The sequence below is a fragment of the Dermacentor silvarum genome, chromosome 11, assembly GCF_013339745.2.
Source record: "Dermacentor silvarum isolate Dsil-2018 chromosome 11, BIME_Dsil_1.4, whole genome shotgun sequence".
NCBI lineage: Eukaryota > Metazoa > Arthropoda > Arachnida > Ixodida > Ixodidae > Dermacentor > Dermacentor silvarum.
The window spans coordinates 6,108,709-6,136,220 of record NC_051164.1 but is presented as its reverse complement, the minus strand read 5'-3'; the positions used below and the strand labels follow the sequence as shown (position 1 = coordinate 6,136,220).

Below are 27,512 nucleotides of genomic sequence, written 5' to 3'. Positions count from 1 at the left end.
CCCCAGCTTGCACCACAAAATGTATGGAGAAACTAACCCGGCAGCTAGCGCTAAAGCACCATGTATATTCATTTAGTCAGTCGTAATTCCTTCGCTAAAGCACCATGTACATTCATTTAGTCAGTCGGCATTCCTTCGAAAGGTTTTAAAAGAATAACTTAGTGTTCCTATACCTTATTTCTCAAGCCCACTGTACCTGGGGTCTCGATCTGATGCATTCTGCTCTGTAACTTTGCAGGAAGTCCAGAAATTGGAAGATGACTAGCGTGGCAAAACCCGACGCCGGAAGCAACGAGAGCGGCAAGCCCCCATCCAACGGAAAGATGGCCAATGGGCACGGCGGTGAGTCAGCCTTATATGCATACACGTGCCACAGGTAAGCCTCTCAAGCACGCACAAATTATGTACATGAATGTGTATTCGAGGATTCTTAAACAGGATCTCGGGCAGAGACGCGCAAGATCGTAGCTAGCGGAATATTTGTTCCTCGGGAAGAAGGATGTACATGGGAACGTCGCCAAGCAAATATGAAGGAACCCTGAAGATACCTTAGCTCTTTTTCGTATAGCAATGACGCGGTGCAGGCGCAATAATGCCGAAATCCTCAAATTCGTTGTTAAAAAGTAAGAAAACGCTTAGAAAATCGCAGCCATTCGGTATTCCCAAAACATTTTCAAGGTGAAGTGAGGATATACTTTAGTGGTACTGGGTCCTGCGCGAGCAGGTGTTTCATACTGAGCATGAGAACTGAGTGAGGCACACGCAAGGTAACGAACAGCAAGTCACGTGTTAATATACAAACATGAGCCAAAAGTCACCTGACGTACGGCTTGGCGTCTTGTGCGCCGCCAGTTGCTTGTTTCATATTATTTAAACTCAGGGGTATTACGTGTCACAACCACGATCTGATATGAGGCGCGCCGTAGTGGAGGTCTCCAGATCACCTGTGGTTTTTAACGTGCGCCTAAATGCAGGTACACGAGCGTTCTTGCATTTCATAAATGGCTGGGATTGAACCCTCGAGCTCAGCAGCAGAACGCCATTGTGCCACCGCGGCAGATCTAGTTGTTCCTTGGCTCGATCATTTGGGTTTCCGTACAGACGTCGTGGAGCTCCCCAAGCTGGTGAGCTCGTTCTCGTGAGGCTGAAAGAAGACGCCAGAACATCTGCCAAAGCTTGATATTTGTCGGCACTACGATTGTGTACCGGTGCTTGTGTTTACTGACACGTGTTTAGCCAGTCGTCGACTCGAGTGCCCACCATGCCTGAAAAGGGCCAGGATCGCAGGGATGTCACAGGAACGTCAAAGATATTATGAACAAGTCCACTCGGCAGCAAGATATTCGACAACTTGAAAAAGGGCACGGTTTTAACGACAATGACCATGTCTGTTGAATGTTTTCACCCTGTGGACTAAAAATCACTAATGCCGTATGGATCTAATCAGTCTAAACCGGTCAGTAGGGGTGTACCGGTTGGACGCGTTCTGGACGCAGTGCACAAGAGGTGCTGCCACCGCATCGGGTGTAGCCTGAAACACCATGTTGAGAGGTTGCTCGCAGCGGCTTTCCCTCTCTCTGTCATTAGTACTGTTGCTGAAGCCGCATTGCGGAAAGTGGAAGGTCTTGCGGGGCAGAAGCCGCCGACATCAGAGCGAAGGAAGAAAAACTAGAAGTAATGCCCTACATACATAAAACGTTCCACAACCTTAAGAAGGTGGCTGAAAGGCAAGGTCTAATCGATTTTTTTCCCGCACCTTGCAAACTGGCTAGCTTGTGCGCGCGAATTGGAAACGAGGGAAGAACGCGAAAGGCCTGTAAAGTTAACCACGTAAAACCCTTCATTGAGTGCAAGACTGCTGTTGTTTAGCGCATTCTGTTGGTATGTGGAAAAGTGTATATAGGCCAGACCAGACAGGTAGGGGTGTAAATAGGCGCTTTCAAGAACATAACACATCCTTAAGCGGGGACCAGGGAAGCAATTTGGCAGTTCATTGCCTCACTTGCCAGAAGTGCAAAAAAAAATGGCGTTCGACAAATTGATAAAATTGGCCAGACAAAATTGGCTCGACAACGCCATAGCGCTGTCGGACCCCGTTCGCATCCCATTTTTCTTTATGAGTAGGCTTCACTGCAACACACAACGTATGAGAGCCAGCTTACAAAGACCGAGCTTACACCGCTCCCCTAAAGTCGGCTTCACTTTTAAACACAAACGCATTGCTGGGAAGACATTTTTCTAGGGACAGTACAAGCCGTCTTATATGAAAATGCGAAGGCCTAATGAACTTTTTTATTATTTTATTAATTATTTGCTGTTGCCCCGAGGTGCGCGCGTGTCCAAAAACGCATTAGGGAGGCTAAGCATAGAGAAACGTACTCGGCTAAGGCCCAGTTTGACCTGCCGAGGACGCGAGTGCCATCTGAATTATGTTTTCTCTTACCTTCAAATTACAATCCGACGCTATCATGTCTGCAGATTGTGTTTAAGTCGTACTTTACGGTTTTCTGACGGATATTACTTTGACAAATTCAATTTTGTTCAACAACGCCGTGCGCCACGCGGAGGGACTGCTCGGTCGGGGTGGCTCGGGATGTAGGCAGGGCAACGCCCCCGACGCCGACACCGGATTTTCTGCGTCACGGGGCCCTTAATGCTGCCGCGTTAAAACTATGACAGTGTTTGATCGTTTGTCCATCTTAGGGAGGTGAAGATTAGATATGAGCGGGAAATTTTGGAAGCTTTTCACATTGGAAATCGTAAAGGTAATTGTGTCAGCGATACATCCTTCCTGTTTAACAAACAGGGAACGTGCCTACCTAGCGGGTAGGTAAAAAGGGATCAAACTGACATTTATGCTCGTGTCTTGGGAGGACGCGCATGCATCGGATGTTGTGTGCCGCAATGTAAATTTCAATAGAGCACAGTCCAGCGTCCGTCTGTGTCTAACGCCTGTTCCTTGTGCACGCGTCCTTGTGTATTCGCTGGTATCTCCATTTGAAAATTGCCTTAGAACACTAGACGTAGATCACTTGCTCTGGCCGTGTGGTCGGACCCACGTAAACAAGAAACAAGACTCCGCCAGGCTACAAGAAGCACTGCGCAGCACGGACCTGGCGGAACAGCTCTGGGCCGTCCAGCGAGCCCACGATGCGGCCAGGGAGCTAAAACTCTTGGTCCCACGTGGGAGTAGCCCGCTCTATGGGGCCTTGCGCCCCGTAGCCCGCAGGACCTTACAATAAAGTTATCCCATCCATCCATCCCTTTGTCAAGTTCATCCTGCACTAGTTTGCGTGCACCTCATATGGACAAGATGAAGGTCAGCACACAGGGGCAAAGGCGCGTCGTCGTCTTATGTTCAGTGTTAATTATTACTTAGCAATAATGTTAATAATTGTGTTAATAACAATGTTAATTATTGCTTCAATTAGAAACAACAGGACGGTGCGCTTCCCGCTGTCGGCGTCCCTGGCGCTGTTTTATAATTACGTTACCACACCAACTCGCCCAGCTGTCTCTACTTTTGCAATCATTATTGTCACTGTCACCGAGGCATAAAAGTTACGAACAGGTGCCTCAGAAACACTGGCCTATTTTTCGATAGGTGAACCTATCTTTGTCAAAAGCGGCCTTGTCATCCTCGCCAGGTTAGTTGAACAGTTTCGTACGGTGACGTCACGTCTGGTCGTTGTTGGTGGCAGCTGACTGTAAAGGCACAGACAACAGAAAATGAGCGCTGTCATTCAGGCATGATTTCTAAGACGACGGGAAAAGAGCGTGGGAGTGGGAAGGCGGCAGGAGAAAAAAGACACGGGGGGTTGTTGGGAGAGGATGGGAAGCCATCAGACAACTGAACAGAAACCGTAGGCGCCGTGCGTTTGTTATTTTAGAGGAGCCGGTCAGCGCGGGAGCAACAAAAGGTCACGAGTTGAAAGAATGACCCGAGTAGCCCAGCAACAATGCTCTGGGCATTTATTGAAGGTATTAACATTGAGTGAAAAGTAAATAGTAGAAGGTACAGGAAAAAGCACAGCGTCGGATTACCATCACGAGGTAACTTGGAGTTTCACCTGCACGTCAGTCAACGAAGTCTACTGTCTAAAGTGTACCATTGGTAGCAAGCAATACATAGGTGAGACTGGACAACAAATTCATACCAGACTAAACAGCCATCGCGCAGATACAAAACACAATTTACCTAAAGCAGTCGCCAGTCACTTCAGTGAACACGGCCATATATATGATGATAGCAAGTCTCTATATACTACAAATTTCAGTTCACCGGGCGAGAGGAAATATACGGAATCATACCTCATACATACGTTTAAACACCCGACGGGAATCAATATGGCAATGGCTAAAAGCTATACCTAAAATATGAAATTTTCATATCATTATCAAAGGCACGTTATGCCAGCAGCAAAGCTCGATTCCTCAGTTTCAAGATCTTCCCTGCCCCTCGATTCAATATTGATACGGAACAGCCGCCACAGTGTGGCTGCACTCGTCGCCATCTTGGCCTCCTTTGGCTTGTAGCCATCAGCTACACCTAACCAGTGGCGCAGTGGGCAAGTATCGGAGGAGGCGTGAGCAGGTTGAGGAGGTGCGAGAACCGGGCCCCGTGAAAAAGCCACGTCTTGCCTCAAATGCTCACTAAGTGTCCTCGCTATGTCCGCAAAATTCTTCACGAAGCGGCACAAGTATGAGCAAAGCCCTTGAAATCTGCGGACGTCCTTTGCCGATCGGGGAACAGGCAAGTTCTTCACTGCCAAGATTTTTCCGGGGTCTGGTTGTACACCAATAGGCGCCTACGAGATGGCCAAGCGCTGTGATTTGGCGGCGGCCAGAGTGACGAGTTCAGCTGCAGTCCAGCCCCACCAAAAACGTCGAGAACGGTTGAGAGGCGCTGTATAAGAGTCTCGAAAGTTGGTGAAAAAACTATGATGTCGTCCAAGTAGCATAAACATGTGAACCATTTGAAGCCTCTGAGCAGAGAATTTACTGGTGTTTACCAACCTCACCAGCATCGATGTGATCCTCAAGGAGTCTCGAGTTTGCTAAAAGCCGCCGGGTATCCCAACACATTACGCGACTTCCCAACAAAGCTGCTACGTCATCTTGTGACGTAGCTTCCACCAGCCTTCGCGATGTGACCACTTTATACGCATGATTCGTCGTGAGGTCGAAGCAGTACAACCGGCGGCCCCTTCAGTCCCGTCATCTGATCATTCTCCGGCGAGGAGGAGGAAAAACGTGCGAGGAGGTGAGCACCATCTGTGTGGTGTTTTTCCAAGGAACCAACCGTCGCGCGCCGCTGTATGAATGGTAGAAATGCTGGAAAAGGGGTTTGTGTTTCCGCGTTTTGTCGTATATTCAAATTATAATCTGACGCAATCACGTCAGTAGGTTGTGAGTAAGTCGTAGTTTACGATTTTTCTGTCGCATTTTACTTTGATAAATTCAATTAGTTCACTAGCGCCTCTGCGCCACGCGGAGAGCCTGCGTGGTCGGGGCGGTTCAGGATGATTTGCTCGGCCGCGGACGCCGGCGTCAACGCCGACGCCGGATTTTAACGCGAAAGCGTTAAGGGCCCCGTGTCGCAGAAAATCCGGCGTCGGTGTTGGCGTGGATGTCGGCGTCCATGGCGGAAAAAATCATCCGCAACCACCCCGACCGTGCAGGCCCTCCGCGTGGCGCAAGGTGCTAGTGCTGGAGCAAATCATTCCAAACCACCCCGACAGCGTAGGCCCTTCGTTGTGGAGCAAGGTGTTAGTGAACAAAAATTGCATTTCTCACAGTGAAATCCGTCAGAAAAATGGTAAAGTACAACTTAAGCACAACCTGCAGACATGGTGGCGTCGGACTGTTATTTCAATGTACGAGAAAACATAATTCTGTTACGAGGAAGCTCTAACACAAACCTCTTTTGCCAGCATTTCTACCATGAAAACGCCGGCTCACTCGTGTAGCCTACTTGCGCAAATCTTATCCAGATGGCACTGGCATCCTCGGGAGGTCAAATTGGAACTTGGCCGGCCAAATGCGTTTTAGACACACGCGCGTGTCAGGGCAATAACAAACAATTAATAAAATAATGAAAAAAGGTCCTAGAACCTTCACATTTTAGTATAAGACGACTTAATTGCCCCTGGAAAAAGGTCTTCCCAGCAATGCATTTCTGTTTAAAAGTGAAGTCGACTTTAAGGTGATCGGTGTAAGCTTGGTCTTTGTAAGCTGGCTTTCCCACGTTCTGTGTTGTAGTGAATGAAGCCTACTTGCCGGATGCGAACGATGCGATGCGAAGGGGTCCCAATATCGCTATCGCGTTCTACCCTTAAAGGCGAAGCTTAAGCGTCCTCCAATTTTCTGCGACACTGGGCCTTTAACGCTATCGCGTTAAAAGTGGCTTCTAGCGCATAAGGCACGCATTACCAAACCACGAACGTCAGCTTACCGCTATCTTTGAAAAGAAAAGTATACAATCATAGTATGCTACTGGTAACACATGGAATGATATCATCTATCACCAATACCTTGGAGGTTATCATCGTTAATTTTTCAGCGCGAAAACTGCACGAGGACTAAAGGTAACCAAGTCGTGTGGTTCTCCCTTTGGTCCTTGTGTATTATCACGGTGCAAAGTTTATCACGCTGCAAAGTTAACAATGAACCAACTTGCTCAGTTCACCCTACTTCTAAACTTGGAGACTAGCAAAGAAACTAGAGAAGTTAAGGAGCGTGCACACGAGCGATGGAACAAAAAATGTTAGGCGTAATGTCAATAGACAGGAAGACAGCGGCATGGATTAGAGAGAAAGTCGATAGCCTGATTGAGTTCACTATAAGGAGAAAAAATGGAGCTGCTGGACAGGCCATGTAACGCGTAGGGCAAATAACCTGCGGTTTATTAGTGACAGCCAAGGGAAGGGAAGCGCCGTTGAGGACGCCAGTAAATGCATTCAAAATATTTGCGGGAACAACTTGGAATCAGCTAGTATAAGACTGGAGTAAAGGAGATCGCTGAGCGAGGCTTTCGCCCTGCCGTCCATATAAAATTAGGCCGATGATGATGATATGAAAAGACGTTAGGTGACATGGTGATTCCTATGAAAAGGTAGAGAGGTAATAAAGAAGGTAAACACGAACTGACAAAAAAATATAGTGGCGCTGCCTAACTTGTGCCCTGCGTTTCAGCTATCCGTGCATCGCGTTTGACAACGCTGTTATGCTTGCCTGCAGGGGTGGCTGCACGGCCGGCAGAAGTGGCGGCGACCCCTGGTGGCGAAGGCGATAACAACAACGGCAAGGTGACGCTGGTGATTCACAAGTACGAGACGCCCCCTGGTGCCGAGAAGCAGCACGTGGTGCAGACCGAGGACTTGGAGAGATACGTCGCCGCCATGAAGGAGTCCGGGGGCTTCAAGGAACAACTCGCGGTGAGGCTCCGGACGTCAACTTGTCGGGCCATACAGACGCAGTGTGATTTTCTCCTATTATGTGGCATTGCCGTTTGCCGGGCACTGTGCTTGTATGTGACGGCTTGACGTCATGTGTGAAGGCCCAAAACTCCTGGTTCAGAATACACTGAAATTGGTCAGCGAGACAAAATAACAAATGTAGTAAAACACGTGAGAAGTCATGTAATGAATAAAAGCAGCTGACAAACTACAGGATACACATCATCAAACAGGGATAAACACACTTGGAAAAAAAATGTCACAGTTTCGCCCTAAGGGCGAAGCAATGAATGCGATAGCAACACAGCAATGTCATACGAAGTAAGGTGAGCGGCTTTGGTAGCAATATGAATTGTAGTAAACATGAGGTGATTAAGTAAGCAGGTGTGCTGCGGCGTAAGTAGACCGACATGAAGAGAGACTCGATGACCACGAGAAGGCGCGTGTGAAACGGTGGTGTTGATGAGAAGCGCTTCCCGTGGACAGCGCGTGCGAAGGGACACACCTGTAGCGCTGCTCTGCCGATCCGAGCAGCATTGCATGTGTAGCGTGCGTTGGAAAATGTGGCCCGACTATTACTAACTGAATGAACAAGCGTGGTGTGATCGCGCACAAACAAACATGAATAGATCACACTGAATGACCCGCAGACAACGACTGTCAAAACGCTGGCAGCAAGCGCATACGCCGCAGCGGGCGAAAGTACGTGCGGTCTATCGCTTCAACGGAAACTGAGCGGCGAATGCACAGCGCATACCAAGGTCGGAGCCGTGTCGAGATAAGAGACGGTGCGGGCGAGCGACGAGCGCGGTTGTTGGCAGAGTAGAAGTGCGCCCCCCCCCCCCCCCGCTCCCTCCGCCGCTGGCTTCCCGCTTCCTTGCTTGCGCGTGGGAGATTGAGTGCGTTCGCTCTCCGTGATAGCGCGCGTCCCCGCACGCTTCCGCTCGGGCATACGGCGCGCGGCGAAGATTTTATCTATACGGAACCTCACGGCGACGACGACGGCGACGTCGACGGCAGAAATCCGGTTGAAGTGTGTATATAATTGCTATCGCAATAAAATGTTACACGGCATACACACGGCGGAGTGAAAAACCTAATGAAAAACAAAGCATAATCGAACAAACAAAACGGAAGGCGAGGTGTAGGTAATTCAAAGATCACGTAAGTTGTGTGTATAATAAATCACGAAATTTGAGGTTGTTACGTTCAAGGACGACCAAATGATGCACCAACTCGCCCATTCAACAATACTTATCACTTCGGGTAGTTTGTTCCATTTCGTTACAGCAATAGGCAAAAACGAGTTGTTAGTAGAACAGTGAGGACGCGGAACGCTGATTGAACTGAAAAGACGACGATAAGTGCGGACCGGCGGGAGAAAGAGCGTTCCATATAAATGTGTTGTGTATCCTGTCATGTTTTTTTTTCGAACATTGAATTCAATACATTCATTGAATACATTCATTGAACATTGAATTCAATTCAATGTAGTGAAATTTGAGTTTTTTTAACATTGAACAGTTCAATTTCAGGCTATATGCGTTGTAGCAGTACAACGGATGGCACACACGGCCGTGTCACGACCAAGGAGGTCACGACATGGAGTACGGCTATGGTGGCCCTTCTAGCCACCATTGTACAGCCCCACCGCAATTCGTGTCTCATGGTGCGCATGATTGCTTTTTCAATGTTCAAAAAAATATGTGCAGATGCTTACAAAAAAAAAAAACGCCCACGCGCAGCTGTGAAGAATTTATGTAAAGAGCACAGGGGCAGACTTTATCATTTCTTAAAGTCACAATTACCTTGCATGCGCGGTTCTAATCATGACTGAAACCGAAAAATAACAGTTCAGTTATTTTTACGTTTATCAAAATTTCTGAGGATCGGGTCGTGTCGCGGTAACCAGAACAATATTCCACTCAAACCGAAGTAAATCGGTGCCAGGGAAAAGCTGAACCGGTAACCAGAATAATGATAACCCGATCTTCAAAAAAGCGAATCAAGATAAATCAATTGTCTAGATTTGCGCACTAGCCGCAACTGAAAACAAGTCGTTCTGCCGGGTTGAGTCCCTGGCTAAAATTACTACTGCGTTTTTCAATGATTATTCCACGCGCAGAGCGAAACATTAAGACGCAGTCTATACATCCTTACATTTAGACGGCTTGCTCAGGTCTCTTGGTGCCCGCACAGCATACCTCTCCTTGACGGCAGCCAAGGACCTCTCAAAAAGCTTAAGCTCATCGTCTGACTTCAGGTAGCCATGGAAGTAGCTGTCTTCATGAGGATGTAACCCTTGGAGGTACTTTTCGATCACCTTCTGTCGGTCAGGAGGCTCGCTCAACGTTGCATTCGCCGCTTTCACAAGCGAAACAAAACAACGTACGCCGCGAATATGATACGCGCGCCAACTTCTCGCTCACGTGGAATGAGCTGAACCGAACTGAGGCGCCGCACACCGACCGCGCCGCCAAACAGAGAGTTAAAAAAAAAAGAAAATGGTGATACGTCATCGAGGCGAGGCCCCGCCCCTGCACGGATTTGTTGTGAAAACAGTCGCACCCCAGAGACGACGTTAATTTCGGATCGATGCGGCAGGCACATTTTCTGTATAGGAGGCTGTGGCTCGTCTCGCCTGTTGCCTTTGTTAGGCTTCTTTCGCGAGTATGCTCTGTTTTGTTGGCCTCGCCCTCTTTTAAAGGGACACTAAAGAGAAACAGGAAGTTCAGCTGGAATAAAAGAGGGACCTTCGTGAATGCATGCAGTTTTTTTGGGTGCAAAAATATGAGTTATTAGCGGAGAAATTCGTAAACAAAGACGAAATATCTCTTCCTCAATTTCTCTCACCCCAGATTCGGCGCTGAAGCAGTGTCGTCACAGATTTCATTGCTGTCAGCGAATCAGAAGGCGACATGATACGTCACCGCTTGCGTAAACGGCCTAGGCGCTCGCTCCATCATAGGCTGCATGGCCGCCGCGTTTGCGTTCGCTGCGACTTTTGCTAAGGTGTCCTGTGGCCGCGATGGATACCGTTGCTGACGCTGAACCTTGCAACAAAGAGCTCGCCAGGGAAGCAGGACTGCATTTGAGCGACTTCAGTGAAACGGAGTCCCAATTAAATGATCCCCCGTTTTCGCGCGGTAGGTGTTTCCGCGTACGATGGCGGTGAGCCGCTGGCCGCGCCGAGGATCCCGGCCACGGCGGCCGCATTTCCATGGGGGCGAAATGCGAAAATACCCGTGTACTTAGATTTAGGTGCACGTTAAAGAACCCCAGGTGGTCCGAATCTCCGGAGTCCCCCACTACGGCATGCCTCGTAATCAGATCGTGGTTTTGGCACGTAAAGCCCCATAATTTAATTAATTAATTTGGCCGCGCCGACGGAAAGCTATGCCTCGTTTTCGTCGACGCCAGGCGACAATGTTCCCGATAGAACAAGCGTACTCGGTATGGCTTTTTCCTGTTTTTATTCATGACATTCAGCACTCGCTGAGCCGCCCGTTTGCTGCTGCAGGGGCATCAGTAGGGGATTTGATGAAGGCAACATTGATGGGACAGCTGCTCGAGAACGGACTGCAGCCTCTGGGGCACGCCAAGATACTTTCCGAAAGCAGGATTATATACATAATCCGAGGGCTAGAAATTCAGAGAGAACACCATCGGTTTCTCTGGCTCTTTTGCCGTTTTATCATCGGCAGAGCACTGAGCCATTGCGAACGCCGAGGCTCATCGCGCGGCACTATACATGAAAAGACACAGTTGGGTCAACACTGCCGCTGCCCCTGAACAAGCGCCTTGCGCCGTTGATACAGCCCTCAACACTACACACACGAGGCATTTTCTGACTGTTCCCCTCGAAGTCAACGTTTTTCGAGCCACGCAACACGCAACCAAACACTGCAACACGGTTGAGCGGGACAGGCGCGCGTGATTATGCATGCAGTAAAAACGAAGCTACGAAACTATCACGGCCGCATGTAATGCCACTCCATTTTTTCTTTTTACATTTAATTTTGCGCTAAACTTGTACGACCCCCATAGAAACGGCTTAAAAAGTTGGCAAATGCTGTTTATGTACGTTTAAGGTGTATTTCATTTTGGTTTTATTAACAGCGATAAATCGTTCTCGACCAATCGCGGCCGGGCTGCGTTTGTAATCTCTGACGTCACGAACGTGTAGTGCGGGGAATTCGAAGGGGCGTCAGCACCTATCCTTCAGTTTTTCGCTATTTTCTCGCTTATTAAACCTCTGTTCGCCGTAAGAATGGTATGTCTGTGATCGTGATAGGATAATCTACAATTAAAGCTGAACTTCCGGTTTCTCTTTAGTGTCCATTTAAAGACGATAAAGACGATAGGCCAAAACCAACCAAGCTACTAGCGCTAGGGGCACGGGGGCATGCACGTCAACATTATACAGCGCAAAGGAAACCTCAGGCTTACTTGAGGCAAAATATATGTACATAACCGTGATTCAGAGCGTTCATTTAATTAAGAATACACATTGGACAGGTTTTATTGCGATAGCAATTATATGGACACTTCAACCGGATTACTGCCGTTGGCGTCGCCGTCGCCGTGAGGTTCCGTATAGATTCCAAGGGCGATAAAATCGTCACCGCGCGCCGTTTGCGCGAGTGAAAGCGCGCCGGGGACGCGCGCTATCACGGAGAGCCAACGCACGGCGGAAAGCAAACGCGACCGTCGCGCGAAAGGCGGTGAGGGTATGGGGGGAGGGAGGCGGGGCGACGCTGTGCTACGGCACCAAATGCGTATCTTGCGACCGAGCGCAAGGGGAACTGGCAACGCAATCTCCCACGCGAAAGCAAAAAAGCGGGAAGGCAGCGCGGGAGAGGGGGTGGTGGGAGCAGCTTCTACTCTACCAACAAATACGCTTGCACTGGCTGTGGTGGCGGTCGCCCGCACCGTCTCTTATCTCCACACGGATCTGACCTTTGTATGCGCTGTGCATTCGACGCTCAATTTCCGTTGAAGCGATAGACCGCACGATTCTTCGCCCGCTGCAGCGGCTGCGCTTGCTGCCAGCGTTTTGACAGTCGTCTGCGGTCATTCAGTGTGATCTATTCATGCTTGCTTGTGCGCGATGACACCATGCTTGTCAATTCAGTTAGAAAGTGAATGTGTCCAAGTTTATGCAGCCGATAAAACTACTATCCCTACTCCGAATAGCTCTCTACCAATTTGCTGTCGCAATTGATGCTTCGCCTTTCGGGCGAAACTGCGACATTTCATTTACGTTAGTAAATGAAAAATCAACGCGTTAGAAAGGGTGTGTTAAGAGACGCTACGCGTTAAAAACAAGCGGACTGAAGCCGCGGCTCTGTAGCCGGCTTTAAGCCAACAGTAATAAAAGGGTCCAACAGATGGCGCGAGAGCAAGACGAACGCGGGAAATTTGAATTGAATTCAGTAAAACTTTCATTGCATCCATCATGGGAGGAGTGAGAGGGGAGGGGAAGAGCGTGAGGGGTGGGAGGGGTGGGACGGGGAGAAGAGAGGAAGTTACGCATCAGGGGTGGCAGAAGACTATCGTCTTTCGACGTCATTTGCAGCGCAGCAAGCAAATATGCGACCATTTTTTTTTGTGTGTGTGTGTGTGTGACCAGCTCCTGTGTCCGACCCAGAGCGACTACGGCACTCCGGTGTTTCGTAGCTGTAGCGGCTTGTGATGTCGTGCTCGAAGCCTCGTCAGTACTGGACTCTATCAGTATTTCCAAGTGTGTTTGAAGTAGTAGTTTTCGGCAGAATTCCCGTGCTTATAAAAAATCGAAAAATGCTTTCCCATACTTTGGAAAAATCGATGTGAATGATGTGAGTCTGGAACAAAGAACCCAAGTTAAGCTGAAGGTCGGGAGTAAACTTGAAAAAGTAAGTTTCACAGGATAACCCAGGACATAAGTCATGTTTTCGATAAATAAATGAGTTGTCTGCGAGCTGTTATGCTATGTGTGCATATATGAACTAATACAATATGTTAACACAATATGGAAGTGCGAAGGGGTGTACTCAAATATGTTTGGCTGGGACTGTCCAGTGACCAGTGGCGTAGCCAAAGGGGGGGTTGGGGGGGTTCAAACCCCCCCCAAATTTTTTTGCACCCCCCCCCCCCCCCACTAACCCACCCTTTTCTCTCGTCGCTTCGCGCTGACATATTTCAAGAAACCGGTGCTACTTTCACATTTTCATTCCTGGGCGCTTCCGTTAGGTTGGTAATTTACAGCGAATCATGTCTGCATACGGAAAAAAATAAACTGTCACGGTGTTTGTCAAGGCCTTGACACTCTGTGAGGTTTTGGGCGCGAATGTGGCGGCCGCATTCTGCAACAAATGCAGCAGCAAATGCGGCAGCCGCATTTTAGATGAAGGCGAAAATGCTCGAGGCCCGTTTACTTAGATTTAGGTGCACGTTAAAGTCCCCAGGTGGTCGAAATTTCCGGTATACATTTCCGCCGCTTCCCTTCAGGTGCCGGTTAGGCCGCGTTCGCGTAGGAACTTGGTCTCGAAGCTGTCGGAAGCGGCAAAATCTTGCAAAAATCCGCCCGCCTAGGCGGCAAAACAGGCAGAAAAACAAGCGGCGAGCCAAATTGGTCTCGGACCGATTTTTTCGCCATGGCGAAGCGGAAACGCGGCGGAAAGTCGTTCTGCTCGACCGGAAGCTACACTAGCATGTAAACTTCCGGTCGTAACATTGAACATGACACCAAAAGTGTAGGCTGTAATGCTGATCGACGCGATCAAGAACCACCCCTTGCTCTACGACAAGAGTGGCACTCAAACGTACTGTCAGCAATACTCGCGATAGTAGTCAACGTCACGCGACAGGAGGTGCGGCAACGAAGCCTTGGCGTGACCCAACTTCTTACACTTTTGCAAAGCCAGGCGAACCCACCACTGCCGTTTCCGAGGTTTTCTTGTCTTCCGTTTATTCATTGTCCATTTCTAGAAAACAAGTAGGTAGAAGTATAAAAGCCATTTCTTCTTCCACTTCCATGGAAGACAATAGTTAGGCAGATTCCTCGTTGGCGCTCCATAATTCTCCTCGCACGTGCACGGTATGTTGCAGAAGTCGCGGGGTGCTTTTCTCGTCGCGACGATAGATTGGGAGCGTAGTTCTCACGTAGGACGCGGAGGCTTCAGCGAGCCTCAACACAAGGGCCAGCCCGGGTTTTAGCTTTGGTGTTCCCGTTGCCGCTTTCGTGTCCTGGAGGCGCCGAAAATAATACGAAATGATGAAATGTTATTACAACTTGTAAATAAAAGCTATTAAAGAAATATAATCACGCCTATAGGCAGCAGCCTGTGACACAGCGCTACCGCGCCCGTGTGAGGAGAATTACAGAACGCCAACGAGGAACTTACCGAAGGTCGCAGATGACACGCGAGATTGCGCAAGATGATCACTTTTGATGACGGGTGGGTCAGTGAATGAACATACCGCTCGAAATAATGCGATAATGAGCGCCACCACGCCGACAAACGTACGCAGACTAGATGAATGTGGACGAAAGCGGCAGCGCGGCCGCGGTGGTAGCAAAACAAATGTGAACTTGGACATGCGCCGAAAAGATTTTCCGGCCGCTTTGGCCTCTCCACCCGCTTGCCGCTTCCCAAATGTGAACGTAGCCATAGTCTGCAGCGCAAAACGCCTCGCGTTTGCGATTGCGCTCCTACGGAAGGCTGGTAGTTAATGTTGTGTTGCTGAATCCCAAACCAGCAATTACGAAAGGCTGGTAGTTGCTGTTGTGTTGTGGAATCCCAAACCAGCAATGTACACACGAAAGGGTTGATGCCAGCAGTGAAATTCCACCGACTCGCAACAGAATGCACGAAACAGACAGCCGACAAGCATGAATTACTGCTGTGCGCAGTACAGCGTAAGTAAACTCTTGTTGCAGGCGCTGACAGTTCTCGTCGGAGTTCACGCGTCCTGGGAAATTGATTATGTGCACTATGCACTGAACAAGACCGGAGTTCATTCCTGCATCACTAGTACACCAATCAGTCGAGATTCTGTGAGGTACAAGGCCACTTCCTGTTTGCACCGGCCTAAGTGAAGCAGAAATGACTCGCAAGCACTACTTAAAATGCGTACACATGCCATAACTATGCAGTGCGGTGAAATATTCTGTACAATTCTGAATCTGTTGACGTAAAGGCAAATGACGGCTGCACGCTCGCACATAGCGGAAGACACAGCGGCCCATGCACTTGCCGCAGGAAATGCAAGGCGACGAAAGCTTCGTAAAAAAAAAGCATTACTCGTTTTTGCGCGTATTTAAGTTTTCTAGCGCAAAGACGCAGCGAACAAGCTATTGCTATGGGAGTAGGTATAGCCTGGTAACACGTGCATTTTCACAAGTATAGCCGTCCTTGACGTGTGAAACGCACTTCGCCCTGACGAGGACGACGCCATCTACGCTTAACGGAGATTAGCAATTAATGATGTCTTCTCCGATCGGGCGGGTCGTCTCAATGATGCGTTTTCGAAGACTGGTCCATTCAGTGGCGCGATGAGAGACGGTTGCTCCAAACGCCCACTGTACCTGTCGTACTTACTGTATTTTACGGAGCTTACATTACTTTTTACTTAATTTCGTCACAAGCACACAGTGCCACACACACACGCGAGGCGGGGGGGGGGGGGGGGGTCCCATGTCTGTGATATACATGCATAGAGTGTGCTTAAACTACCGATACTTATTATCGATCACGTCACGTAGTGGAAAGCAGACGCCTGCCCCCCCCGCGGTCGGGCCGATGAACCCCCCCCCGACAAAAATTTCTGGCTACGCCCCTGCCAGTGACCATTATTAATTTTGCTAAAAATATATATATTACTGCCTGAGTGCCAAGGCAAACGAAATCAATCTTGATTTTGCGAGAAAAAGATTTGTCTTTAAAAGAAAACGTGAAAGCCCCTGGTGTGTCAGGAGGGCTTTTTGCGAATTTGGCCGAGTCCTCAATTTGGTCAGCTCCCAAAGAAACAGTGTTGTGGCTACGGCTCTAAGAATATTTGGCGATAGAGTACTGACTCTAATGAATTATTACAGAGTATAACCGCTATGATGGGGATAAAAATTGGGAAAGAAAAAACATAGCACAATATTAACCATGGTCCAGATTTGTTTTCTCCGCAGCGCTCGGAAAGGTTGTCAGCCTGTTGCGAGGAAAGTCATTGAAATTTGAGGCGAATATATTTCCCCTGGGCCGCACTTAAAATTCACGAGAAGCGCTCACGTTTAGGTGTATAGTTAAATTACCCGGACTTTTAAAATCTCTTTTATAAAATTGACATACTCGATTTCCTTTAGAATTTCGCAAATTGAGCCTATTTGCTTGAACTGATGTAATCTAAAAAAATCACAGCATATCCACGAGGTGAATGATGACGATGGGGCGAAGCTCCGGAGGGATCATCGGTAAACCGTGAATACTCCGAGTAATTCGTCCAGTATATGATCAAGTAAACACGTGAGAAACAGTGTGTGTATATATGCAATTCGTTTTATTTTCTTAGACGCTTCTTCTTAGATGCTTGTTTTGCGGAGTCCCTTCATTACCACGGCTTTGTGCTCCGTGAAATGAAGGGATAACGGTTGGATAACGCCGCTTCTTCGCGTTCGCGAACGCCTGAGTCTTCGCGCCGCAGCCGTGCCGCTTCTGCCTCTCGTTCTCGCACTACGGGGTCTTCGCGCCGCCGCCGCGCTGCCTGTCGTGAAGCCGCGGCCTCGCGGGCTCTCACCGCGGGATTCAGCCTGCGAGCGCGCGCCGCCGCCGCCTTCCGTGCTCTCCGCTCCGCAGCCTTGTCTTCCATCCGGCGACTGCGAGCGAAAGAGAAAGCGCGCCATGAGCGAGCACCTTTTATTATAACACCCCCTAGCGGTAACCCGTCGCACTGCATTGTAGGTTTTCTCATCAACTATACGAAAAACCAGCGCCATAGTCTAGTGACATTATATACACTTATATATAGAAAGATCGACACTTACGCCATCTAGTGAACACTTCATAAAACTGCAGGTGGCTACATACTACATCGGAGGAAGGACAGACCCACGCCCTAAGGAGCTTCGCCCCTAAAACCATTTCATTTATGTTGTTTCTTGCCAGTAACACTGGCAAGAAAAGTTGCAAGATTCAACCTCGTGAGGAAATCGATCATGTCTTCCAGCGCGAGTTGGGGTTGAACAATATGGCGGACTCACTGCGCACGGTACTGTATTCAATTCAATTCAATTGAAGTTTATTTGTCCTGAATTCTTACAGGATCGGGAGCAGAGGCTAAAGGCTATATAGCCTGACATGGGGCCTCTGCTCCTAAATACAGTTTGGCACGCAGGCCGCTGAGCATCTCAATGTGACGCAGATGTCTTCAGAAATAAAACAATAACACAACAAAATTTAGCATGGTCTTGTTACACAATTTCAGAGAAAACATTAGAAAAGAACTTCTTCACAAAAGCTTCATCTCGAAAGAAACTTCATGAATACACAATGTCAAATGAAGCATAAGAAAAGAAACTACAACACATAACTCAAATTCGATAGATAGGATGTAACAAATCAAGCACAGGAACTTTAATAAGCATACTCAATATCATGGTTCATTAGGATGGACTTGATAATAGTGTTCGAAGGTATGGGATTGAAATTTATGAGACCGTGTAAACGATTTAACATTGTGGGTATTTGATACTGAACATGTTGCTTGCCATAATTTGTCCTTAATGCTGGGATTTTCCGGCGTTGCTGACGCATGGTATAATGAGTATTGTCAGGCGGGTTCTGAAGACACTGTGGCTTGTTTTGTTTAACCCATTGCAGAAGTTTGAAGTGATACAGTTTTGTTACCGTTAGTATTGCGTATTTTTCAAAGAGTGGTTTAGTTTTCAAGTCCCTGATAATACCATGGTACTGCTCGAATGCTCGCAAAACTCTTTTTTGAAGAACTAGTAATTTTTGATAGTTTGTTTGAGTAGTAGTACCCCATACCAAGATACCGTATGTCATTTTAGAGTAGAAAAGGGCATAATATAATTCTATTTGTAACCACTTTGGTAAGACTGGGCTGAGCTTATATAAACATCCAACGGTTTTACTGAGTTCTACCGTTAGTTTTCCTATATGTGTGTTCCATGTCAAGCCTTCAGAAAACCATACGCCTAGAAACTTCTGGCTGGTGACTTGCTCTATCTCTTTGCCCTCAAATAAAACAGTCGGACTATAGTTACGCGGCTTATTAGGTGGGGCAAATACAATGTATTTCGTTTTACTAACATTTAGTTGCAGTTTATTCAGACTAAGATAAGCGGACAACTTTTGTAAATAGTTATTAACCTGGTGTTCAAGCTCTAGAATGGATGTGCCACTGAAGAATATGTTAGTGTCATCTGCATACATTATTAACTTGGGAGAACATGGGATATCACACAGGTCGTTTATATAAATTATGAATAATAGAGGGCCAAGAATTGACCCTTGTGGTACTCCCCTTGTTATGTTTAAGTAAGTGGATGCACTGCTGTTTACGCGAACATATTGTTATGAGCCAGTTGTCCGGCAGACAAAGAAGATGCTGAAGCATAGAGCCGAAGAGACGAGGAAGAGGTGAAACTGTGGTTCGCCATCTTTGTTGTTGTTCCCCAACATTTAGTCTTCTTGTACATAGTGTGAATAAACCCCCTTTTCTGTAAATCTCCCCGTAACATCTTGGTGGAAGTGCGGGGTACATCACCAGCACATCACGGAACTTTGAAGCGGAAACCTCGTGGGCCCTTCGACCATGTCGACTGAGAGGCCCGCTGCTTCAGCTTCGGCTACCACACCACCGATTGTCTTGACTCAACTCCGGGACCCTGCGCCTTCTCGGGCACTGACAACAAGGACGTTGAAGACTGGCTAATCGAATACGAATGCGCCAGCAAGAGCAACCGTTGGGACCCGACTCTAATGCTGGCGAACATCATTTATTATCTCGAGGGAACGGCCCGTGTTTGGTTCCGAACACACGAGGAGGAATTGACCAGTTGGGACACTTGCAAGCAAAAACTGCAGGAACTCTTTGTGAAGCCGCTTGGCCGCCAGCGAGCCGCCAAAAAGGAACTTTCGTGCCGGGCCCAAACATCGACTGAACCGTACGTTGTGTACATTCAAGATGTATTAGCACTCTGTCGGCGGGTCGATGACAAGATGCTCGAAGCTGACAAGGTCAGCCACATTCTGAAAGGCATCGCAGACGACGCCTTTAATTTACTCGTGTACAAGGACTGCTCGACGGTCGACGACATTATAAGAGAGTGCCGACGCTTTGAAGAAGCAAAGAGCCGTCGTGTCTCACAACAATTCGTTCGGCTCCCTAATACCGCCGCTAGCTCATCGTGTGAAGACGTCCAGCCGCCTGGTACCGAAAACTTGCTGCGTCTTGTCCGGCGTGAGATTGAGGCTGCGTCTCCGTCGGTTCCCCCGATACGTTCTTACGACGAGTCCCGCCCGGCAGTATCTCTGATTCAAGCTGTCGTACGCGAAGAGCTGGCGAACGCAGGCATCCGTCCGATCTGTTCTGTAAGTAGCCCTACGGTCGGCAATTTCTTTCGACCTCCCCGCCCACAATCGACCTACCTCCGATACCGCGACCCAAACCAGTGGCGCACACATGACGACAAGCCCATATGCTTTAATTGCAATGGAGTTGGTCATATTTCCCGCCATTGTCGCTATCGTCAGATTTCGTCTCCTCGTCCCGCGTACGCTTACCGCCCAGAAGACAGCCGGTTCTCGCCTTTTCATGCCCGCAATGACCTGCCGCACTGTGATGTTGCTGCTCCGACTCCACACTACGATCGCCGCTCGCCGTCCCCACAGAACCGGCGTTCTCGCTCACCGATTGCCCGTCGCTCACCGTCGCCATACCCCCGCCGTCCCTCTTCGGAAAACTGACCGGTGCAGCTCCCGGAGGTGATGCTGCATTGACCAACCGACCCGGAAATCCTCTGTTGACCCTGACCACCCGACAAAACCTTTTGGACATAGAAGTGGACGGCGTGCATGTTTCGGCGCTCATAGACACGGGGGCGCAATTATCGGTTATGAGCGCTCGCCTTTCTCGTCGTCTCCGCAAGGTTCTGACGCCCGCGGCGTCACCTGTCGTTCGTGTAGCCGACGGCGGCACATCTTGCGTCGTTGGGATGTGCACTGCGCGTGTGAGCTTCGCCAGTCACCAGACCTCAGTTCTACTCGCCGTTCTGCAGCAGTGTCCACATGAAGTCATCCTCGGCCACGACTTCCTGAGTACCCATTCTGCCCTCATCGACTGCTCTTCTGGCCTTCTCCAGTTGGAACTTCCTTTTGTACCCGATCTCCCCACCGAGTCACAGCCGCGTTTATGTGTCGCCGAGTTTGTTCGCCTTCGACCAGCCGCCGCGACGTATGTCACACTGACCTCTGATTCCGCCATTTGTGACGGCGACTACGTCATCTCTCCTTCCCTAGACGCTCTTTTAACAAGGCAGGTAGCCCTCCCTCACTCTGTTGTGACTGTTTCTGCGAACCGGGCATGTATCCCTATTCTGAACTTTGGACGGACTCCACAGTTTCTTCCCGAAGGTATCACGCTGGGACATATAGCACCTTTAGACGCACACGACCCTGTGGCCCTTACTATGGATGCGCCCCTGTCTTCTGGAAGCCCTGACACTAGTACTTCATTTGAAGCACATTTTGACGCCATGATCGCCCCCCGACCTTTCGGCTGCTCAGTCTGACGACCTTCGTCGTTTGCTAGCAGCTTACAGCGACGTTTTCGATTTTGCTTCGCCCCATCTCAACCAGACAAAAATTGTGACTCATCGCATTGACACCGGCAACGCCAGTCCCATCCATAGGCGTCCTTACAGAGTGTCTGCGACTGAACGGCGCGTAATTCAATCCGAAGTCGAGAAAATGCTTACAAAGGACATCATCGAACCATCTACGAGTCCTTGGGCGTCCCCTGTGGTGCTTGTCAGGAAAAAAGACAAGACCTGGCGGTTCTGCGTCGACTATCGCCACCTAAACAAGATTACTAAAAAGGACGTGTACCCTCTGCCGCGAATTGACGACGCCCTCGACTCTTTGCATGGCGCACAGTACTTTTCTTCTATAGACCTTCGGTCCGGCTATTGGCAAATCGCCGTTGACGAAAAAGACAGGGAGAAGACCGCCTTTATAACACCCGATGGGCTCTACCAGTTCAAAGTTATGCCATTTGGCTTGTGCAATGCCCCCGCAACATTCGAAAGAATGATGGACTCCCTTCTTCGTGGTTTCAAGTGGCCTACTTGCATGTGCTATCTCGATGACGTAGTCATTTTCTCGCCTACGTTCTCCAGTCATCTAAGTAGACTCTCGGCTATTCTGCGCATCCTTCGCAATGCAGGTCTTCAACTTAACTCTGCCAAATGCCGCTTCGGTCGCCGCGAGATCACAGTACTTGGCCATCTTGTCGATGCTACAGGTATACGGCCTGACCCTGCCAAAGTTAGCGCCGTTGCCAACTTTCCGACACCTCGCTCCACTCAGGCCGTCCGTTCCTTTTTCGGCCTGTGTTCTTATTTTCGGCGGTTTGTGAAAGATTTTGCAGCACTAGCACGGCCCCTCACCTGCCTGCTTAAGAAAGACGCGACCTTTTCTTGGGGTCCTGCACAAGCGTCCGCCTTCTCACAGCTGATAGGAATACTGACATCACCACCAGTGTTGGCTCACTTCGACGAATCTGCGCCCACAGAAGTCCGTACCGACACCAGTGGCCATGGAATCGGCGCAGTTCTAGCCCAACGTAAGCATGGTCAGGACTGCGTCATTGCTTATGCCAGTCGCCTTCTTTCCTCGGCTGAGCAAAACTATTTTATCACAGAGCGAGAGTGTCTCGCTCTAGTTTGGGCCATCGCCAAGTTTCGCCCTTACCTCTACGGCCGACCCTTCACCGTTATTACTGACCACCATGCTCTATGCTGGCTGTCCTCTCTCAAAGATCCCACTGGCCGCCTTGGTCGATGGGCACTGCGACTTCAAGAATACTCGTATACCGTCGTTTACAAGTCTGGCCGCTTGCACCAGGATGCCGACTGCCTCTCCAGATACCCAGTAGATCCACCAGACGCTGCCCTGAGCGACTCCAGCCCGTGTGTTCTTTCCATCTCTCAACTCTTCAACATCGCTGCCGAACAACGCCTTGACGAGTCTCTACGCAAGATCATCGACAAATTGCACTCCCACGCTCCTGATCCTTCCCTCCGCCTCTTTGTACTCCAAAACGACACGTTATATCGTCGCAGTTTACTCCCTGACGGTCCTGACCTGTTGTTAGTCATCCCGGCTCACCTCCGTTCCACTGTCCTGGAGCAGCTCCACGACGCACCAACGGCGGGACATCTTGGCGTGTCACGCACATACGACCGCGCGCGCCGCCGTTTCTATTGGCCTGGGATGTCCCGCTCAGTGCGCCGTTACGTGGGCTCATGCGACCTTTGTCAGCGCCGCAAAAAGTTGACTCTGCCGCCTGCAGGACATCTTCAGCCTCTGGACATTCCTTACGAGCCTTTTCACCGCGTCGGTCTCGATTTACTTGGTCCGTTTCCCCTATCCACCTCTGGGAACAAGTGGATCGCCGTTGCCACAGATTATGCGACGCGGTTTGCCATTACGCGTGCACTTCCCACTAACTGTGCCACCGACGTTGCAGACTTCTTGCTGCATAACGTCATACTCCAGCACGGAGCTCCTCGGCAACTGCTTACTGACCGTGGGAGACAGTTCCTGTCCAGGGTGATCGATGACATTCCAAGATCCTGCGCGACGCAACATAAACTGACTACAGCCTACCATCCACAGACGAATGGCTTGACAGAACGCCTGAACCGCACCCTTACTGACATGTTGGCCATGTATGTGTCTGCCGACCACCACGACTGGGACGTTGCACTACCGTTTGTGACATTCGCGTACAACACTTCCAGGCATGAGACCGCTGGCTATTTGCCGTTCTTCCTCTTATACGGTCGCAACCCTACATTGCCTATGGACACCCTGGTGCCTTCTTCTGGGTGCCCTCCCACTGAATATGCTCAAGAGACCATTGCACGTGCCGACCATGCACGTCAAGTTGCTCGCACTCGATTTTCTGAGTCCCAAATCCTCCAGCAGTCTCGCTACAACAGCCACCACAGGACCACCCACTTTGTCCCTGGATCGCTCGTTCTCCTGTGGTCCCCAGCACGACGCGTTGGCTTATCCGAAAAACTGCTCTTCCAGTACACCGGTCCATATCGCGTGTGCCGCCAAGTGACTGATGTCACTTATGAAATCGCTCCACTGCTGCCTTCGTCATCCTCTGCTCCTCCCCGCAAGGACATTGTACACGTTGTCCGTCTCAAGCCCTATCGTGCCCCGGACACCCCTTAATACCTTGTGTGCTAGTTTTTTTTTGTTTTTTGTTTTTTTCATGTATCCTTCGTTCACCTGCACCGAGTCGGTGCTTTCGCCGCCGGAGGGTAGTGTTATGAGCCAGTTGTCCGGCAGACAAAGAAGATGCTGAAGCATAGAGCCGAAGAGACGAGGAAGAGGTGAAACTGTGGTTCGCCATCTTTGTTGTTGTTCCCCAACATTTAGTCTTCTTGTACATAGTGTGAATAAACCCCCTTTTCTGTAAATCTCCCCGTAACAATATTGATGGCGGTTTGTTAGATAATCTTTCATTAACTCAAGAACCACACCACGTACTCCATATTTGCTAAGTTTAGCCGTTAGTACTTCATGACATACTGAATCAAATGCCTTCCTAAAGTCTATGAACAAACCGAGTGAGTACAGTCTATGTTCGATGTTTGTGATTAGTTCATGTTTAATATTAAGCAGAGCTGCTTCACAAGATTTATTTTTTTGAAAACCATACTGAGCCTCACTGATCACTTTATACTTGTCAAGGAATTTGTACAAGCGTACGTTTATTGCACTCTCAAATACCTTAGATAAAACAGGAAGAACGGATATTGGCCTGTAGTTTGTGAATTGCCTTTTATCACGACCCTTGAAGACAGGGCATACTCTCGCTATTTTTAGGTGGTCTGGGAAAATGCCAGTTTCGAACATTCTATTTATTACATTAACGATCACTGGAGCTATAATATCAGCTACGTATTTTAGCGGAGTTGCCTTGATCTCATCAAAGCCAGCGGCTACGTTATTCTTAATCTGGTTTATTAATTGTTTTACTTCCTCTGTTGTTACTGGGGATAGTGACACGGAGTTTATAAGCCCAGACTCTTTTATTGTGATACAGGGAGCTATATTGCTATCGTTTTTGTATTCTGCACTGGTCACAAAGTAATCATTCATCTTATTCGCTGCGTCACTATCAGATAAGGTGCCTGCATTAGTATGAAAGCATAGCGGTGGTGCTTCTTTTTTCTTCGACATTAGATTCTTAACCTCGTCCCACACCTTCCTAGAGTCATTTTTTATTTTCGTAAACAACTTTTCATAATAAGTCTCCTTCGCACGCTTTAAGTCGGTGTTCAACCTATTTCGGTATTTTTTAAACTCTGACAACGCCTCCAGGTTCCGTGACCGAACAAAAGTGTGGAACATTTTATTTTTTGTTTTAATCATTTTCAGTAGCGTTTCATCAATCCACGGCTTCCTTGCACGTTTGGGTTTTGGGTTTCGCAAGGTCATTGGAAATGCTTGATCATAACATACTCTAAGTTTTTCAAAAAATGCCTCGTATGCTGCATTTGGGTTTCTTTGCTCAAACACGTATGTCCAATCGACTGATTGAATATGTGAGCGAAACACTTCCAAGCCTGCAGCACTAATGCTGCGAGATAAGGCTTCCACTGTGGTTTCACGTTTGACGCGCATGTTTGGCAGTAAGCAAAAAATTGGTAGATGGTCGCTTACGTCAGCCGTGAGCAGTCCAGAAAAACAGTCTCGAGAATGTATGTTTGTTACACATATGTCGAGTGAAGTTGCAATTTTTTCAGTTAATCTTGTGGCTTCCGTAATAAGATTGGTGCATGCAAAGGAGTGTATGATTTCAATAAACTTTTTAGCTGCAGTGTTACTCGATAACATATCTATGTTGACGTCCCCCATTATTACAAAAGGCATCGAAAATTGACATAGAGAGGAAAGAATACGCTCCAAATACTCAAAAAAATCTAGTTTGTTGCCCATTGGTGGTCGATACATTACTAAAACTATTAATTTCTGTAAACGAACCGACATACATTCAATGTTGTTGTTTATTACTGATAACTCAGAAATAATTTCATGCCTTAATGACGTTTTAACATAAATTGCTATGCCACCCCTTCTACCGCTTGTCCGCACGAGACCATTATATGAGTAACCGTGGAAATGTGGCGGTTTTTCCGTTTATGTTAGCCACGTTTCCGTATACATCAGAATATCAAAGCTATGGGTGATCGAGGCATACAAGTCACTAAGTTGTTTTCTAATGCTACGCGTGTTTAGATGTAGGATTTTAAACGGTTTAGAATCACCTGAAAAAGTTTCGTTAAAAGTGGCAACATCGTAATAGCTACACGCTTCAGGACTGTCCATTGCGTATGCGGCACTCTACAGGTACACCCAGAAGACCGCGCACTACGTTCCTTCGTTCATCTTTTCAGTGTCGCTAATGCATGCAATCCTCAACACTGGTGAGTTTTCATCTTTCCTTGCAAACACTTTGCCTCCTGCAGACCACACGAATTTCCATCGTAGCTCCTTCTTTCTTTGTAGTGTGGCACCGAGAAGTTGCTTGCCATAGCGGGTTAGGTGTTCGTTCACATAAACTCTGGAAGGGGATTGGAATCCAAGTTTCTTTGCATCTAATTTTGATTTCTTCGCTTAGCTGAGGAAAGCATTTCTCTTTGTTCTACGGGTGAACCGGACAATTATGTTTGATTCATCGTGCCGAGCAGTAGGCACACGATGGCAAACGTCAATGTCAGCTTCCGTTACTTCCTCCTGTATGACTACACCAATTTGTTTGATTATAGCAACTGGTTCACCCTCAAGCGGAATGCCCTTAATCTCAACATTGTTGGTACGCTGATACTGTTCCAGCTCTTCTAGTTTGTTGGCACGAAGTTCTCTGTTTTCTTTCAATACTTCCTGTAACTGCTTCGTGATTTCCCCAATGCCCTCAAATTTTTCTTTTAAGCCTCTGAGTTCTAGTCTAAGCTCACGCTTGAAATCTTCGAAGGCCTTTGTCATTTCTTTAGCCATTGCAACAGCAAACCAACAGCAAGCCAAGAGCAACGACTATGCAAACAAAACAAGTGACAGATTTTTTTTTTCGGCAGCAGTGCACAGTTCTACAGTATAACAGGATTTTTCAAAAAATGCCGCCTACCTGTAAAAGCAAGCGCAATATTTAGGTGCTGCTCAGGCGCGCACCGCTGCCGAACTGTGTCGAATTCTCGTTGCGCTGGTCCTTTTAAGCCGTCGGTCACTTTAGGCAGTCCTCGCAAAGTGGGCGTTGCCTCGTCTTTCACGCGCGAACACAGATGATGCAGGCGATACCCTGGGCTCGTCGCGTAGATCTGGGCAGCAGCAGTTCCTCTCGTGGGTCCGACAGCACTGTAAAAGCAAGCGCAATATTTAGGTGCTGCTCAGGCGCGCACCGCTGCCGAACTGTGTCGAATTCTCGTTGCGCTGGTCCTTTTAAGCCGTCGGTCACTTTAGGCAGTCCTCGCAAAGTGGGCGTTGCCTCGTCTTTCACGCGCGAACACAGATGATGCAGGCGATACCCTGGGCTCGTCGCGTAGATCTGGGCAGCAGCAGTTCCTCTCGTGGGTCCGACAGCACTGTAAAAACAAGCGCAATATTTAGGTGCTGCTCAGGCGCGCACTGCTGCCGAACTGTGTCGAATTCTCGTTGCGCTGGTCCTTTTAAGCCGTCGGTCACTTTAGGCAGTCCTCGCAAAGTGGGCGTTGCCTCGTCTTTCACGCGCGAACACAGATGATGCAGGCGATACCCTGGGCTC

The 27,512-nt window shown here is 48.6% G+C and overlaps 1 protein-coding gene across 2 annotated transcripts in view; it reads left to right on the top strand.

Moving 5' to 3' along the window:
• The first annotated feature begins 241 nt into the window (after positions 1–241).
• LOC119433803 (receptor-type tyrosine-protein phosphatase mu-like) overlaps positions 242–27,512 on the top strand; it is a 160,036-nt gene continuing 132,765 nt past the window's right edge. For both annotated transcript variants that reach the window (XM_037701064.2, XM_037701062.2), the window contains exons 1-2: positions 242–342; positions 7,240–7,436. In XM_037701064.2, the coding sequence (XP_037556992.1) occupies positions 258–342; positions 7,240–7,436 (282 nt within the window). In that variant the 5' untranslated portion in view covers positions 242–257. The remainder of the gene's footprint in view (positions 343–7,239; positions 7,437–27,512) is intronic.